General features: G+C 46.0%; 1 protein-coding gene across 1 annotated transcript; it reads right to left on the bottom strand.

Annotated features, from left to right (window-relative positions):
* Nucleotides 1–223: 223 nt before the first annotated feature.
* On the bottom strand, nucleotides 224–2,663 carry LOC123113924 (60S ribosomal protein L24). The gene is made up of 6 exons (XM_044535251.1): nucleotides 2,542–2,663; nucleotides 2,044–2,087; nucleotides 1,875–1,950; nucleotides 1,674–1,775; nucleotides 1,089–1,237; nucleotides 224–543 (listed from the first exon to the last, which is right to left on the bottom strand). Exons 2-6 carry the CDS (start codon nucleotides 2,052–2,054, stop codon nucleotides 396–398), a joined length of 486 nt encoding a protein of 161 aa, XP_044391186.1. The 5' UTR covers nucleotides 2,055–2,087; nucleotides 2,542–2,663; the 3' UTR covers nucleotides 224–395.
* Between the last annotated feature and the right edge of the window lie 14,136 nt (nucleotides 2,664–16,799).

The following is a 16,799-nucleotide window of genomic DNA, read 5'->3' as shown; positions in this document are numbered from 1 at the left end:
CCAAAATTTCACTTCAATTGATCTTTTCCAGCATAAGCTTGCGTGTTGCTAATCATGGACACTTACTGCTATACCAAGGCACGAATAACCAGCTCAAGGTCGCATTATGGCGGCAGTGCGCCACATCGATCAACACCGTTACAAGGGCATGAGAAAGGTTCTTCGGAGAAGACAGACAAACACGCACAATGTGGTGCGGAAGAAACACCAACTAGAGAAAAGCTGAAACAACAACCAGATAAGCATAAAACAATCTCACATTGACGACGGTTTATGCACCCAGATGCTGCATACCGACGGCAACAGCAGGTTTGAGCCAAAAACTTCCTAAAAGATACAGGGTAGGACATCATGTAACTAGTTCAAAATTTCGCATTGATCGGCAGGGACGCCACCTAGCGCTTCCCACCACCACCGCCAAGCTTGGGGGCCTTCCCGGGTTTGGGGGCATTGCCTCTGCCGGCGGTCTTCTGGGATTTCGTCACCTCCACCTTCTTAGCTTTCTTCTCATCCTTGGTCTTCTTAATGCGCTCCTTGATCTCACTGTTATAGAGCAGTTACCGCAGTAAGGACCTTATACAGATATACATCAGATAGAAAAACTAGATGCCAAGACTGCCTAGATGCTGTACGCTCATTAAACAGGAATAGAAATACGCAGGTGCATATTACATGGATGATGTTCAGTTGACAGGTGTCATCTAAAAAACTAGCCTCTCAAAACTCAAATTAGAGCAACCTTCTATAATGCATACTCCCTCCGTCCAAAAAAACTTGTCCCAAGTTTGTTTCTCAAATAGATGTATCTAGCATTAACATGGTGCTAGATACATCCATTTGAGGGACAAGCTTTTTCGGACGGAGGGAGTACATAACTAGGTATTTCTTTCAAATGCTATACGAGCCAATAGAAGTCAGGCATTAAATCACCACATAGTTCAATACTAACTGAGCCAGCATATATATAGAATATAGCTATCCTAGTGTGAGTGTAACATGCAACATAAAAAACATGTTTGTAAATACTAAGTTTCTTGTTATAACAAATCACAATATCTAGGAGTCAAAAGCCATGGCGAAAGTATTACCGCAGAGCTGCTTCCCTGGCTGCATCACGGACCTCCGGCTTCTCAGCTCTCTTCTTCTGGATAACTTCAAGGGAAGCACCTACAATTGACCTGGAATACGGCCTCTTGGTGGTGCGGCGCCTCTTCTTTGCAGCCTCAGCATGAATATCCTGCAACACACCACAAAAAATTATAAGCCCATACAGTTTGACATTGCTTAAAAAAGCAAAGCAGGGGACTACAGAGTATTGTTAAAAACACAATTAAGCAGAGATGAGAACTGCGCAGACATCCACTAGCAACAGAGCAAAAGGAATGAAAACTACACATGATTAAGCAATATATATCATTTATGCTATCAGCAACCAAATTATTCTAGTCCCTGAGCCTGATTAGACATGTCACTTTCTTTTACTGCCACTAACTACCAGAAAAGAAACTATCAATCAGGGCAAATATTTAAGCAGACCAATTAACTACCAGATCAATGCACTTATACTGCCTAATCAGATCACTCTAACAGGACATACTATTAAGATTGTGAAACATATGCTGAACCAGAATATGGAGTATATTATTCAAGGGAATTGGCTTATTAGTATGTACCTTCTTGTGCTGCTTCCTGTACATGGCCGTCCATGCAAGCTTAGCTGGCTTGAGACGGTTGTGGAAGTAGCTCTTGCACTTTGAGTTGGAGAAAAGGAAGACCTGATTTTGGGTACGCGCAAAGAACACACAGCACAATGTCAGCGAATTTCTACTTGTTTTCACTCCATGCACAATAACAACAGGGACACACAGGCTTACTTGAGAGTCTGAGCGGATGAATCTGATCCCCTTCCCTGGGTATATCTTGGCACCACTGAAACGGCAGAGCTCTGTCCTGTATGAACACAGTTGCAGGAATAAGTAAGATTGTAGCAAGCAGTTTTACAAATCTTAACACCGCCATACAACATCAAAGAGAGTAGCATACTTGAGAACCATCTTCCCCGCCCTGACAAACCTTCAAAGCTCCTCCTATACAAATTAAATGCAAGGACATCAGCACCCACAACATTATTCAATACAAGAAAGCATCGCCTCCTAAGGGCATCTACAACGCCAGGCACTAGAGGCAGGCGCTAGGATTGATTTCCTGCCCGTTTAGCGGTTGTGCTGTACATTGAAAAACTCTCATGACGTAAGTGAATTACACAGTAAGTACCACCTGTCAAGATTTCTCCACGCACAAACCGCCGGTTCAACATTTCTCCACGCACAAAAATGTTGGGGCTAATCGCTGGCGGCTAGAACTGATCTTTAACATGACCAAATGATACACAAACTACTACTACAGGATCTCAACTCTCAAGCAGTTCTTATACAACGGCATGAACCAACCAACAACGCATGTAATGCGCGCGTATGACGCAATCTAGCAACAAATCGAGAGGCGCCTTGGTGAGTCGAGTGGGGAAAAGAGCTCTCTCACCTTGGATTGGAATCGGCGGGCTCCTGCTGCGGCGGCAATGGGGGCGCGCGCGCGCGAGCTGCCGCTCTCCTTCTCTGCCTCCGCCGCCTCCTCTGCTAGGGTTTTCGTCGGGCACCAGCCCTGTTGTTTTATACGGGTCCTTGGAGAGGATCCAGGCCGTCCAAGCACGTATGGGCCGATTACTGGAGACCTGCCTTGTAGTTGGGCCAGGCCAGTTTGATGTCAGAGCTACTGGGCCTCTGTCCGCGAAACGGCAAGTTTAGCTGCAGGTAAAGTTCGCCTAAAAACAAACTGCACTTAAAGTTCGCCTAAAAAAACTGCAGGTAAAAGTATTTCTCCAGAAAACAAACTACAACTACAGTAAGGGTGCGTTTGGTTAGCTGCATCATTTTTTGCCACTTTGTATACTTGTCTTAGTTGGGACTGGTTGAGCATGTATAGGCAAAAAACCATCATCTGCATATTGATTCGTTGCCTGCATCCCCTCTCCATGTATCGTAGCAACGCCTCTACGCACTGTGTTTGATTGATACCATTGCATGTGCTCATACTAATGCATATTGTTTGGTTGCATACACGGGACATGATTAAAAGTTAACAGCTACAGTGGTAGGCAGTGGTCGCGGCGCCGCGCCTGACAGGACGAGCACAGAGTCGCGGCAAAGCGAGTGATCCGATTGATGGCGCGGAGAACTAGTTGCTAGCGTTGTCGCGCGCAGGGAAAGTTCGTGTGGAGTAATGAATAGTAGGGAGTTGAGGCAGAGGATGATGGAGAAAACATGTAGTGTGTGTGCCATGGCGGCGTCAGCGTAGTAGGATGCGGAGGAGGAGGCCGAAAAGAACGACGATGGCGACGAGGCCAGTGTAGTAGGACGCGAGTGAGGAGGCCAAGAGGAACGGCGTCGACGATGACTTCGGTGTAGCATGACATGGGAGAGGAGACCAGGAGGAACGCCGACCGCATGAGTGTAGTAGAACATGGGAGTGAAGGTTGAGAGGAACGACACTGGCGGTGAAGCTAGTGCAATAACACGCGGGAGAGAATGACAATGGCGACGGCGCCAGTCTAGTAGGATGCGGGCGAGGCAGCCGAGAGGAATGACGCCGACGATGGCTTCAGTGTAGCAGGACATGGGAGAGAATGTAGAGAAGAACGACGACTGCGCGGGTGTAGTGGGATATGGGAGAGGAGGTCGAAAGAAAAGACGTCGGCGGTGGCGCTAGTGCAAAAACACGCGGGAGAGGACGCCGAGAGGAGCGACGCCGGCGGTGACACCGGTGTAGCATGATACGCGAGAGGAAACCGAGATTAAAGAGTGTCATTAACACATATCACACGAATGCGTGTATGCTTTTCACAATGAAATTAGATCTAATCATCTATGGTAGTCGAAACAGAAAATGTGCAACATATAAGTCATGTGAAACTATAAGATGAAGCTACTTGTCAAAGGAAATTTTCAACGGTCGACCGTGCGCGAAAAATTTGACAAAATTCATCCAAAATAGCTTCGAGCATGAACATGAAATTGAACACTTACAGTTGACAAAACTACAAATTGATCGCAAAAATGGAACTATAACATCGATATGCGTCTTTTTCATATAAAGTTATCTCAAATCGAAGCACCGTTACGTAGATTAGAAGGAACGAGGAAAATGGATTAGAGAGGAAGCTAAAGCATTATTTTATGCCAGTTCCACCTAGCACGTAGCCGCCTCCTCCCTAAGGAAAAAACCTAGGGTTATTTTGCCACCCGCTGACGCCGTCGTCGGTCCGTCTCGTCTCCGGTGGTCTTAGGACCATGGCTGCGCGGGGGATTCCGACCCTTGCCAACGGGAGGGCTCTGTTTTAGATGTACCTTTGAGTTTTGTTAGTATTTGTGTCTTGCTCAGAGAGACGAGACGATGACGGCTCCCGAAAGACGGAATAATGTTTTCCCCACCTAGCCCCATCTGGTGATTTGTCTAGAATCACCGGTGGGCGTGTAGAGGTGTGTCTCCGACGGATCTATTCTTGGTGAATTTTCTTGAATCTGGTTGTAGTTCGTCTACGTTCGTGTGTCTTCCGGTTGAATCTTTCTGATCTACTTTTTTTGTGAGAAGGATCTTTTTATCTACGCTGCTATTTGCGGTTGCTGTTCTGTTGTGCTGATCCTACGGGGCCTTAGCACAACAACTTTCTGATTGTTTAATATAAAATATTTTTTCCGACTCCAGCGAGGGAAGGGGATAACGGGGGCGTGCCCTGGGCTCGCTTTGATCGGATGTTTTCCTCATACAATGATTAGAGCTAAACCACGTACATGGTGTACATTAGCTTGCATCCTCTTGTGCAAAGTTGGTCCACCATATACGCTCGATTGTGTTTCGATCCATTCTGGCTCGCTAGAGTCGATTCAAGGGTATGTTTGGTTGTCGTCGTGAACAGTTCCTGCATCACATACACTTCTCAACCCAGTCTGATTGAACAAAAACATGCCCTAATACGCCATCCACAAGTTGTTTGGTTGCCTGCATCTAGTGTCCCTGCATTAGGTAATACGCAAGTGCACTTTGTTTGGTTGCCTGCATTGGCCCAGGCGGCACATGAACATGGCATTTGGTTGCATACGGCGTATATGTTGTGCTTGCCTTGTATCCTAGTTGATGAGCTTACCCACAATGATCACACCTAGCACACCAACGCCACAACACAGCAATGTCGATGAACTGGGCGAAGATGATGAAGTTCTTCAGCTTCAGCCCAAACTGACGATCCACCTTAGCATCTTCCACTTTGACACCTTCAACCTTGCCACTGTCAACACTGCTCCCTCCGTGCTTTTGCACCCAGTCGGAGTAAGCTTATTCTATTGCCTGCCTCGTCTTGAACCCTCTATGGTTGTTGTTGCTATACGATGCCACTTGTGCATTGGCTTCTTCTCATGAACTATAAACCCTTGGATCCTTACCCATGAACACGACATGCCACTTGCCCTAGCAATGCACAAGAGCAAGAGTTGAAGCAGCAAATCAATGGAGCACACAAGTAGCAAGCAAAGTAGCACACAAACAACAATGGAGCAGAAGAGAAGTAAAGGATGCATGATCATATGGCATAGCAAGTTCAACCTAGCACTACCTTGGTGTTAACCTACCACCACATCCAAAAGAGGGTGTCATCCTACCGCCGCAAGTTCACCATCAGCGTGAGGGGTTAGTATATACCACCTCACCAAAATATACATACCATCAAATTGTTTTTCAGCCCTAGCTACACAAAATGTATGTCGTCATCATCATCGTCGTCGTCGTCGCCGCCTCCATCGCCGTCGGGGATCATGCATGCTCACAAGCAGCACTACTCTAGTAGTAGTGCTTGCCCAGCCAGCTTCTGAGCCACAACACCCCATGACTGTCTGCCATGGCAACGAACCCAACACCCTAGGCCTTGTTGTCAAGCATGTGGCTGAGAGCTGCCATGAGAGCCTCGTCGTTGAAGCCACCCTGGGTCATGACAGCATCATACAGGTCAGAGTGGACATCGAGGGGCTTGCACTCCCTGATGGTTGTTGCCACCTCCTTCACCGCCTCAGTCATGCTGCAAAAGACATTGATCTCCTCCTCCATCAGGCCTCCTCTCTTCCTCTTCCTATCATGGACGGGGTCAAATGGCTTGTCGAAGGGCTTCACGGAGGGCTTGTCAGGGCCATCAAGGACCTAGACGTCCGGGGTCCCAGGGAACTCTGTCATGGGAGAACCAAGAGGCTCCCCCAAGCCCATGATATGCTTCCAAGTTGCCGGCCTAAAGGAGAAGATGTGCTGCATCTGGCTGTAGTTCTGGATGGGTGTGTTGAGGAACTCAGCGTCCCTTGGGTGGTCCTAAGAATGAAACACAAGTGTTGTTAGTTGCGATTAGGAGTAGGCAATGGTGGACAGTATGAAAAGGAAGAGGGTTGTGAGCTAACCGCGACATGGTCGGCGTAGTGCTCTGCCTCCAGAACTATGGAGCAAGTGTTCTCATCCCATGAGGCACCGCTAAAGTCTCTCAGCTTGGACACTTGGATCCATCGACCTCTCCACTTCCTCAGGTGGTTGTGCACCTGGGGCAGACACCTCCTGCCCACAGAACTCGAACACCTGCTTTGCAACGGTGTTCAAGTGCACCTCCTCGAAGCCCTTGTCAGTCCTAACTCCACTAGAGATGAGCTCACACATCTTGCTCAGCACAAACATGGACATGAACAGCTGCCACTTCATGTTGTTCGACCTACCATCCTTCTTTGCCTTTACTGTTGCTACCTTTAGTGCAGCGGCAGCAGCAGCACCAGCAGGAGTTGGCTCAACGAGCACTACTGGCACATAGAGGGAACCAGACGCGAACACCTCTGAATCAAGTGCCATCTCGGACATAGGTTGTGAGTCCTCGACAAACAATGGAGCAAACTGGCTGTCGGACAGGACAAGGGCCTGACTAAGATCTTGCGTCTGCGTGGTCATTGATATGTCTCCAACGTATCTATAATTTCTGACTGTTCCATGCTGTTATATTATCATTCTTGGATGTTTTACAATCATTTTATATCATTTTTTGGTACTAACCTATTGACATAGTGCCCAGTGCCAGTTGTTGTTTTCTGCATGTTTTTTACATCGCAGGAAATCAATATCAAACGGAGTCCAAATGCAACGCAACTCATGTAGGATTTTTTTTGGGCCAGAAGAAAGCCAATGGGCCAAGGAAGCACCTCAGGGGCTGCTCGAGGGGAGCAGCACCCACCAGGGCGCGCCAGGAGGCCCAGGCGCGCCCTGGGGGGTTGTGCCCACCTCAGGTGCCTCCGAACCACCTCTTTGCTCTATAAATACCCAAATATTCCAGAAACCCTAGGGGACTCGACGAAATGTTGATCCAGTCGCCATAGAGTCTAGAACCATCAGATCCAATCTAGACACCGTCATGGAGGGGTTCACCACTTCCATTGGTGCCTCTTCTATGGAGGGGTTCACCACTTAAAGAAAGGCATGGAGCACTTTCCAAGAAAGAAAGTCAAATTACCTTATGAATCTATCATGCGTGCTACTTATGAATTTAGTGCCAAAGATGGCACTCGTTAGATCTATCTCCGCTTTTATGCCTAGCTAGGGGCGTTAAACGATAGCGCTAGTTGGGAGGCAACCCAATTTTCTTTATGTTTTTTTGTTTTTGCTACTGTTTATGAATAAATCTTGCATCTACTCTCTGTTTCGATGTGTTTTTAGCTTTTAATTAGTGTTTGTGCCAAGTAGAACCTATAGGGTAAACTATGATGATAGTTGATTTTATTCTGCTGAAAAACAGAAACTTTGCGCTCACGAGAAAACATTCAATAAATCACAGAAACGTGATTTTGCATTGATTATTTTTGATTCTGATCAATATACAAATTGTCCAGTACGTCATATTTCGGTAGGATTTTTAGAGTTCCAGAAGTTTGCGTTAGTTACAGATTGCTACAGACTGTTCTGTTTTTGACAGATTCTGTTTTCCGTGTGTTGTTTGCTTATTTCAATGCATCTATGGCTAGTAAATTAGTTTATAAACCATAAGGAAGTTGGAATACAGTAGGTTTAACACCAAAATAAATAAAGAATGAGTTGATTGCAGTAACTTATGTGGTGGTTTTGTTTTCTTTCACTAACGGAGCTTATAAGATTTCCTGTTGAGTTTTGTGTTGTGAAGTTTTCAAGTTTTGAGTAAAGCTTTTATGGACTATGGAATAAGGAGTGGCAAGAGCCTAAGCTTGGGGATGCCCATGGCACCCCAAGATATTCAAGGATAGTCAAAAGCCTAAGCTTGGGGATGCCCCGGGAAGGCATCCCCTCTTTCGTCTTCGTTCATTGGTAACTTTACTTGGAGCTATATTTTTATTCGCTACATAATATGTGTTTTGCTTGGAGCGTCATGTATTATATTAGTCTTTGATTTTTAGTTTACCACAATCATCCTTGCTGTACACACCTTTTGGGAGAAGCCTATTTGATTAGAATTTGCTAGAATATTCTATGTGCTTCACTTATATCTTTTGAGCTTGATAGTTTTTGCTCTAGTGCTTCACTTATATCTTTTAGAGCACGGTGGTGTCTTAATTTTGAAGAAATTTATAGTCTCTCATGCTTCACTTATATTATTTTGAGAGTCTTTTAGAACAGCATGGTATTTGCTATGGTTATAAAGTTGGTCCTAGAATGATGAGCATCCAAGTTGGGTATAATAAAAACTATCATAGGAAGTGAATTGGATGCTATGATCAACTTGATACTTGATAATTGTTTTGAGATATGGAGGTAGTGATATTAAATTCATGCTAGTTGGGTGATTATGAATTTAAAGAATGCTTGTGTTGAAGTTAGTAAGTCCCGTAGCATGCACGTATGGTTAAAGTTGTGTAACAAATTTGAAACATGAAGTGTACCTAGCTTGTGCATCCTTATGAGTGGCGGTCGAGGACGAGCGACGGTCTTTTCCTACCAATCTATCCCCCTAGGAGCATGCGCGTAGTACTTGATTTTTGATGACTTTTAAATTTTTGCAATAAGTATATGAGTTCTTTTGACTAATGTTGAGTCCATGGATTATACGCACTTTTACCTTTCCACCTTTGCTAGTCTCTTTGGTACCGCGCATTGCCCCTTCTCACATTGAGAGTTGGTGCAAACTTCGCCGGTGCATCCAAACCCCGTGATATGATACGCTCTATCACACATAAACCTCCTTATATCTTCCTCAAAACAGCCACCATACCTACCTATTATGGTCTTTCCATAGCCATTCCGAGATATATTGCCATGCAACTTTCCACCGTTCCGTTTATCATCATCATGACATACTTTACTTTAGTCACATTGCCATTGCATGATCATGTAGTTGACATTGTATTTGTGGCAAAGCCACCATGCATTATTTTTCATACATGTCAGTCTTGATTCATTGCACCATCCCGGTACACCGCCGGAGGCATTCATATAGAGTCATATCTTGTTCTAGTTTCGAGTTGTAATTCATATGTTGTAATCAATAGAAGTGTGATGATCTTCATTATTAGAACATTGCCCAAAGAAAAAAAAGAAAGGCCAAAAAAAGGCCCAAAAGAAAAAAAAGAAATAAAAAGAAATAAATAAAAAAGGCAATGTTACTATCTCTTTTTCCACACTTGTGCTTCAAAGTAGCGCCTCGTTCTTCATGTAGTGAGTCCCATATTTTGTGCTTCAAAGTAGCACCATGTTTTTCATATAGTGAGTCTCATAAGTTGTCTTTTTCATACTAGTGGGAATTTTTCATTATAGAATTTGGCTTGTATATTCCTACGATGGGCTTCCTCAAATGCCCTAGGTCTTCATGAGCAAGCAAGTTGGATGCACACCCACTAGTTTTCTTTTGTTGAGCATTCATTTATAGCTCTAGTGCATCCGTTGCATGGCAATCCCTACTCCTCATGTTGACATCAATTGATGGGCATCTCCATAGCCCGTTGATTATCCTCGTCAATGTGAGACTTTCTCCTTTTTTGTCTTCTCCACACAATCCCCATCATCATATTCTATTCCACCCATAGTGCTATATCCATGGCTCACTCTCATGCATTGCGTGAAGGTTGAAAAAGTTTGAGATTATTGAAGTATGAAACAATTGCTTGGCTTGTCATCGGGGGTATAGAAGTTGGGAACATCTTTGTGTGACGAAAATGAAGCATAGCCTAACTATATGATTTTGTAGGGATGAACTTTCTTTTGCCATGTTATTTTGAAAAGACATGATTACTTTGATTAGTATGCTTGAAGTGTTACTATTTCTTTTATCAATATGAACTTTTATTTTGAATCATTTGGATCTGAACATTCATGCCACAATAAAGAAAATTACATTATGAATTATGCTAGGTAGCATTCCACATCAAAAATTCTCTTTTATCATTTACCTACTCGAGGACGAGCAGGAAATAAGCTTGGGGATGCTTGATACGTCTCCAACGTATATATAATTTTTGATTGTTACATGCTATTATATTACCCCTTTTGGATGTTTATGGGCTTTATTTTACACATTTATATCATTTTTGGGACTAACCTACTAACCAGAGGCCCAGCCCATATTGCTGTTTTTTTGCCTATTTCAGTATTTCGAAGAAAAGGAATATCAAACGGAGTCCAAACGGAATGAAGCCTTCGGGAGCGTGATTTTTGAACGAACGTGATCCGGAGAGCTTGGAGTGCAAGTCAAGAATCTCCCGAGGACCCCACGATATAGGGGGCCGCGCCCCCCCTGTAGGGCGCGCCCCCCTGTCTCGTGGGCCCCTCGAGCGACCACCAACGTACTTCTTCCTCCTATATATACCTACATACCCCGAAAACATCCAGGAGCACCACGAAACACAATTTCCACCATCGTAACCTTCTGTATCCGCGAGATCCCATCTTGGAGCCTTCGTCGGCACTCTGCCGGAGGGGGAATCAACCAAGGAGGGCCTCTACATCAACATCCTTGCCCCTCCGATGAGTTGTGAGTAGTTTACCACAGACCTACGGGTCCATAGTTATTAGCTAGATGGCTTCTTCTCTGTTTTTGGATCTCAATACAATGTCCCCCTCTCTTGTGGAGATCTATTCGATGTAATCTCTTTTTGCGGTGTGTTTGTCGAGATCCGATGAATTGTGGGTTTATGATCAAGTTTATCTATGAATAATATTTGAATCTTCTCTGAATTCTTTTATGTATGATTGAGTTATCTTTGCAAGTCTCTTCGAATTATCAGTTTGGTTTGGCCTACTAGATTGGTCTTTCTTGCCATGGGAGAAGTGCTTAGCTTTGGGTTCAATCTTGCGGTGTTCTTACCCAGTGACAGAAAGGGTTGCAAGACACGTATTGTATTGTTGCGATCGAGGATAACAAGATGGGGTTTATATCATATTGCATGAGTTTATCCCTCTACATCATGTCATCTTGCTTAATGCGTTGCTCTATTCTTACGAACTTAATACTCTAGATGCAGGTAGGAGTCGGTCGATGTGTGGAGTAATAGTAGTAGATGCAGGCAGGAGTCGGTCTACTTATTATGGACGTGATGCCTATATACATGATCATGCCTAGATAATCTCATAACTATGCGCTTTTCTATCAATTGCTTGACATTAATTCTTTCACCCACCGTAATACTTATGCTATATTGAGAGAAGCCTCTAGTGAAACCTATGGCCCCCGGGTCTATCTCTTATCATTTTGCTTTCAATCTACTTTTATTTGCATCTTTACTTTTTGCATCTATATTACAAAATACCAAAAATATATTACTAACTCTATTAGGTCTCACTTTCGTAAGTGGCCGTGAAGGGATTGACAACCCCTTTATTGCGTTGGTTGCGAGTTCTCAGTTTGTTTTGTGTAGGTGCGTGGGACTTTTGAGGAGCCTCCTACTAGATTGATACCTTGGTTCTCAAAACTGAGGGAAATACTTACGCTACACTTGCTGCATTACCCTCTCCTCTTCGGGGAAAACCAACGCTAGCTCAAGACGTAGCAGCCACCACGCCGCAGCTCGGGCCCTTGTAAGCAAGGCCTTCCGTACAGGTTTCTACTGGCCGACAGCCCGAGCAGATGCACAGGATCTCGTCCAACATTGCGTCGGTTGCCAGCTTTTCGCAAATCAAAGCCATATGCCCCCACCGCTCTCCAAACAATCCCCATAACTTGGCCCTTCACGGTTTGGGGGCTTGATATGGTCGGACCCCTTAAAGGAGGAAGCCATAAGAAAAAATACTTATTGGTCAGGGTGGACAAGTTCACCAAATGGATAGAGGCCAAACCAGTTAAATTGGCCGAATCCGGACCAGTGATAGACTTCATATTAGGGGTTGTACACCATTACGGTGTCCCCCACAGCATCATCACCAACAATGGCTCAAACTTCACAGTCGATGAGGTGAAAACTTGGTGCGGCAACATGGGCATCAAGCTCGATTACGCCTCTGTCTATCACCCCCAAATAAACGGTCAAGTTGAACGAGCAAATTGTCTTATTATGAGCGGAATAAAACCCAGACTAGTGCGATCCTTGAAGGAGTCAGATACGCACTGGGTCGAGGAGCTCGACTTCGTACTATGGGGACTGCGGACCATGCCGAATTGCACTACCGGATACACACCATTCTTCATGGTGTATGGCGCAGAGGCGATATTGCCCTGCAATATTATTCATGACTCACCTCGGGTGCACATGTATGAAGAGAGAGAAGCCGAGCTTGATCGGCAGGACAATCTAGATGCCCTGGAGGAGGAGCGCGATGTCGCAAAAGCCCATTCCGCATTCTATCAGCAACAGGCTCGAAGGTATCAAAGCAGAGAACTACGTGCCAAAACTTATAATATTGGCAAACTCATTCTACACCTACCGGAGAAGAAAAAGGAAAAGCTCAAGCCCAAGTGGGAGGGTCCCTTCATCATTGATAAAGTTCTCACCGGAGGAGCGTACCGCCTGTGTGATGCATCAGATAATCGACTAGAGCCGAACCCATGGAACGCGGCCAGACTCCGAAGATTCTACGCCTAAGCGCCGGACTCTGTGTTTGTCTCCTTACCTCCGCCCTTTTAAATTATACCCTCTCTCTTTCTATTCTTTCTTTTTCTTATGTAGCCCTAGAAGGCTCAAAGTGTGACCCATTTACACAATTTCGACGCGCTATGTGCGCTAATTATACCTGGGGGCTTCTTATACAGAAGCTTAATATAACTATTTTCTGGGCTTCAGGCCCACTGCATATGTGTAACTTTTCCATATGTACCTTTTCTTCGCCATTATATGCATCGATATGACTTAAGTTTTGGCCAAGCTGGGTTGCCTGGCTCCTGTGTTTATGCCCTACGTTCCCGTTAGTTCGGCTAGGGCATAAGGGGAGCACCTCTGCGATTGTTACTGCCGGGTCAGCCGGATGTGTACCTCAGACTGGGTGAAGCCGAAAGCTAGCATTCTTAAGGGAATATTCGGTCGGTGAACAAAAGATGTTTTTTACCTATTATAATATAAATCCCCAGATGTTTTATATCCCGCGTCTCTGTTCGCAGTTCGGACATGCACATTAATGCATGCGTGCCCAGGGAAAGGAACACTTAACGGAACTATTCTCTCCGGAAGATGTTTCTTACTATCCATGTAATATAACAAAACTAGTTGGGTACTTGTCTGTTCAAGCACTTATGACCCCTACGCCTGGTTTCCACGCATACCCCGGTTTACATAACTGAGCGGGTATTCGGATACACTTCGGACTATTGGGTCCGGAGGCTGAAGCGAAAAGGTCTGCCATGACAAATGATTTACAATCCGGCTAGGGACAAAATACGTCCACTGAAGTACATAGTCACTTAGACTGGCTAAATTCTTCTTCTATACCATCCAACAGGCTGTCTAGCCTACAATCCTGTTGGGAATACTTTGTGGCTAATCCTACTTGGTCATATACCAGACTAACGGGAATTTCCTTCCCATCTGACCCTACAGGACCGACCAGGGCCATTTGATTCGGGTCCACCTTGGTGTACCGCGTCTTTACCATGGCCCAGGATTCCCTCGCACCTTGTCGGCAGGCCGATATCTTCCATAATCGGAAGCGCCGCCGTGCTCCCTTGAGTAGCTCTACAAGCTCTCCCATGCTTCTTGGCTGGGAGGCGGACGACCACAAGGCCTGGGCAATACCCTGCATCACCTACCGAACTCGTTCATGCAATTGTGAAAGTTCTTGCAGAAGATCGCCTGCGGATCCGGGCATCTCCTCTTCAGGACGGCCTGTCAGCATACCTACAGACATAACTCTATTAACTCGTTTCTTCACCAAACTGTACAAAGGTTTGTTTAAGCACTTACTATAAATGCCGCGTCGAAGCCTCTTATTCTCCTTCACGGAGTCAGCAAGCTGGGCCCGAACATCTGCTAATTCGACGCCCAGACGGGTATTGGCATTCTGGAGATCGTTTTTCTCTCGCCTAACCCGTGTAAGCACGCGCTCGCCAGCCTCTAGCTGTCGTTGAGCTTGTGGCTCATCCTCTTGTACGATCTCCAGATTCACTCCGAGATTGTCTGCAGAATCTATTGTTAGATTTGTAAGCATGCCGAATACTAACTGGTACACATAATTACATTCTCTTTGATCGAGACAAGTATTACCAGATGAGGCCTTCTTAGATTTCTCTATTTCGGCAACTATGGCCCTTAGCTGGGCTTTGCACTCCTCTAGCTCTTGAGATAAATGGGTGTTCTTCTCTGTGAGAACCTATTCAGACAATGATCCTTAAATCAGTTGTGCCAACTGTTTCAAGTCTCAGGGGCTACTGATATACATCAGATTTTTTTCTTACCTGTATATCCTTTAAATACTGGCATGTGGCTCTAGCAAGCCCACCTTGCGCAGCTCGGATATAAGCGTCTCCCGAGTTGAAGGCATTGAACGCCTCTTTGGAGAAATTAGCGTCGCGGAGTACGGCCCGTCGGCGCCGATGATTCATGGCGCTCTCCACTTCAGAATTCGTAGTGGAGATTCTATCCGCATCCTCTGTAGGGGGATAGTTTAGCGTTGTCCCCATGTTAGCCTCCACCCTTAAGGCCAGTTCTGGAATTCGGCTGGTGGAGGCGTGGTCGGCAGGGTCTACAGACATGGTCCGGCAAGTACTCTTTCTGCCAGGACACAATGGACGTTGTTACATTTCAAAGACGATAATCATGGAGCAGGTTTTAAATCATACCTTTGTGACGGCGTCTCATTCCTAACCGCCTTCCTCTTAAGCCTGCCCGGCTTGGGTGCCCTTTGCTGGTGAGTCCCCGCGGGCTTGGCACGGCGCCCCGATAGCCTTCTCTATAAAGTACAATATATGTGCATGGGGTAAGGCATAAAGAAGGGATCCTTCTCGGAAGTTAGGGCTCCGATTTTACTTACATTCAATGCAGGGAGCAGTCCAGGATAGTCAGCGATGATGGCCACCAAGGCGCCGTCACAGCTTGCCTGGTAAAATGTCTTGTCGACAAGCTCCACAAATATGTCCGGATCTTCTTTGAGTCTGGGGTCGAGGGCCCGGTCAGGGTCCTCTGGCTGTGGAGACGGGCTGTGAACCTCCCTCACAGCTTTTTGCAGTTCCTGCTATGAATTGGCAAGGTAAATATTTGTGATGAAGAATGCGGGAATGAATGGAGTTGAGTAAAAGACAGCAGTTCACCCAGCTTGGGGGGTTGTACATGGAAAATCCATCCTGTGGTTTAATACAGAGGAACTCCTCTTCTTCTCCTTTGTACAAATCGGACAGTATTTTCGCCAGAGCGGTGGCGGAGTCCGGACCTTTACGACCGCAGCGGGTGGCATCATCTTCTCCATTGAAGTGCCACATGGGTTTCCCCCGATATTGAAGTGGTTGCACACCCCGCATTATACATATTGACATAACCTCGATTCTTGTCAGTCCTGATTTGGCCAGCATTTTTATCCTGCTCATCAGGTAAAGGACCTCTCTGCTATCTTCCTCCTCTGGGCTCCGGGGACGCCAGCTGTGGCGTTTCTTCAATGGGGTATTATTAAACTCAGGAAGACCCGCCCGAATAGGGTCCGGAGGGGGAATGTCCTCTACATAAAACCACTCCGAAGGCCAGTCTTCGGATGTCTTCTTCGGAGTACCGGACAAGTATCCGGTCCTGGCGACGCGCCATATTTCGGCTCCGCCCACTTGATATATTGATCCCTCCTGATTACGAGTGACGAGGCAGGACAGCCTCTTCCATAGCTCGAAATGAGCTTCACATCCCAGAAATAGCTCGCAAAGGGCGACATAACTTGCGATGTGCAGTATGGAGGCAGGGGTGAAGTTATGCAGCTAGAGGCCGTAATACTCCAGGAGCCCACGGAGGAATGGATGGATTGGAAATCCAAGGCCCCTCAGCAAGTAAGGGACAAGGCATACTCGCTCCCCCTGGATGGGTTGGGGAAACTCTCTGCTTGCTCCCCACCATTGTAAGTGGCTAGTCTGGCTCGGACGGGGACAAGGTATGCAGGCGGGAGAAACCCCTAGGTCTGCAGCTCCACCAACCGGCCGTGGGATACGGTGCACTTTACCCAATCGCCTGACTTAGCGCTAGGGGAGCAAGAGGAGGAGCTGCGGTGGCCGGCCATGATGGAATGGTTTTCACGGGCGCGCTCTGATGAATCCTCGCTTGGGGAAGATGGTGTGATTTGGATCTGAGGATCCCCGTCTCTTTAATAGATGATTT

This window comes from Triticum aestivum, chromosome 5B (assembly GCF_018294505.1).
Source record: "Triticum aestivum cultivar Chinese Spring chromosome 5B, IWGSC CS RefSeq v2.1, whole genome shotgun sequence".
Taxonomy (NCBI): domain Eukaryota; kingdom Viridiplantae; phylum Streptophyta; class Magnoliopsida; order Poales; family Poaceae; genus Triticum; species Triticum aestivum.
Note: the sequence above shows the minus strand (reverse complement) of the source record. Positions and strands in the feature narration are given on the sequence as shown.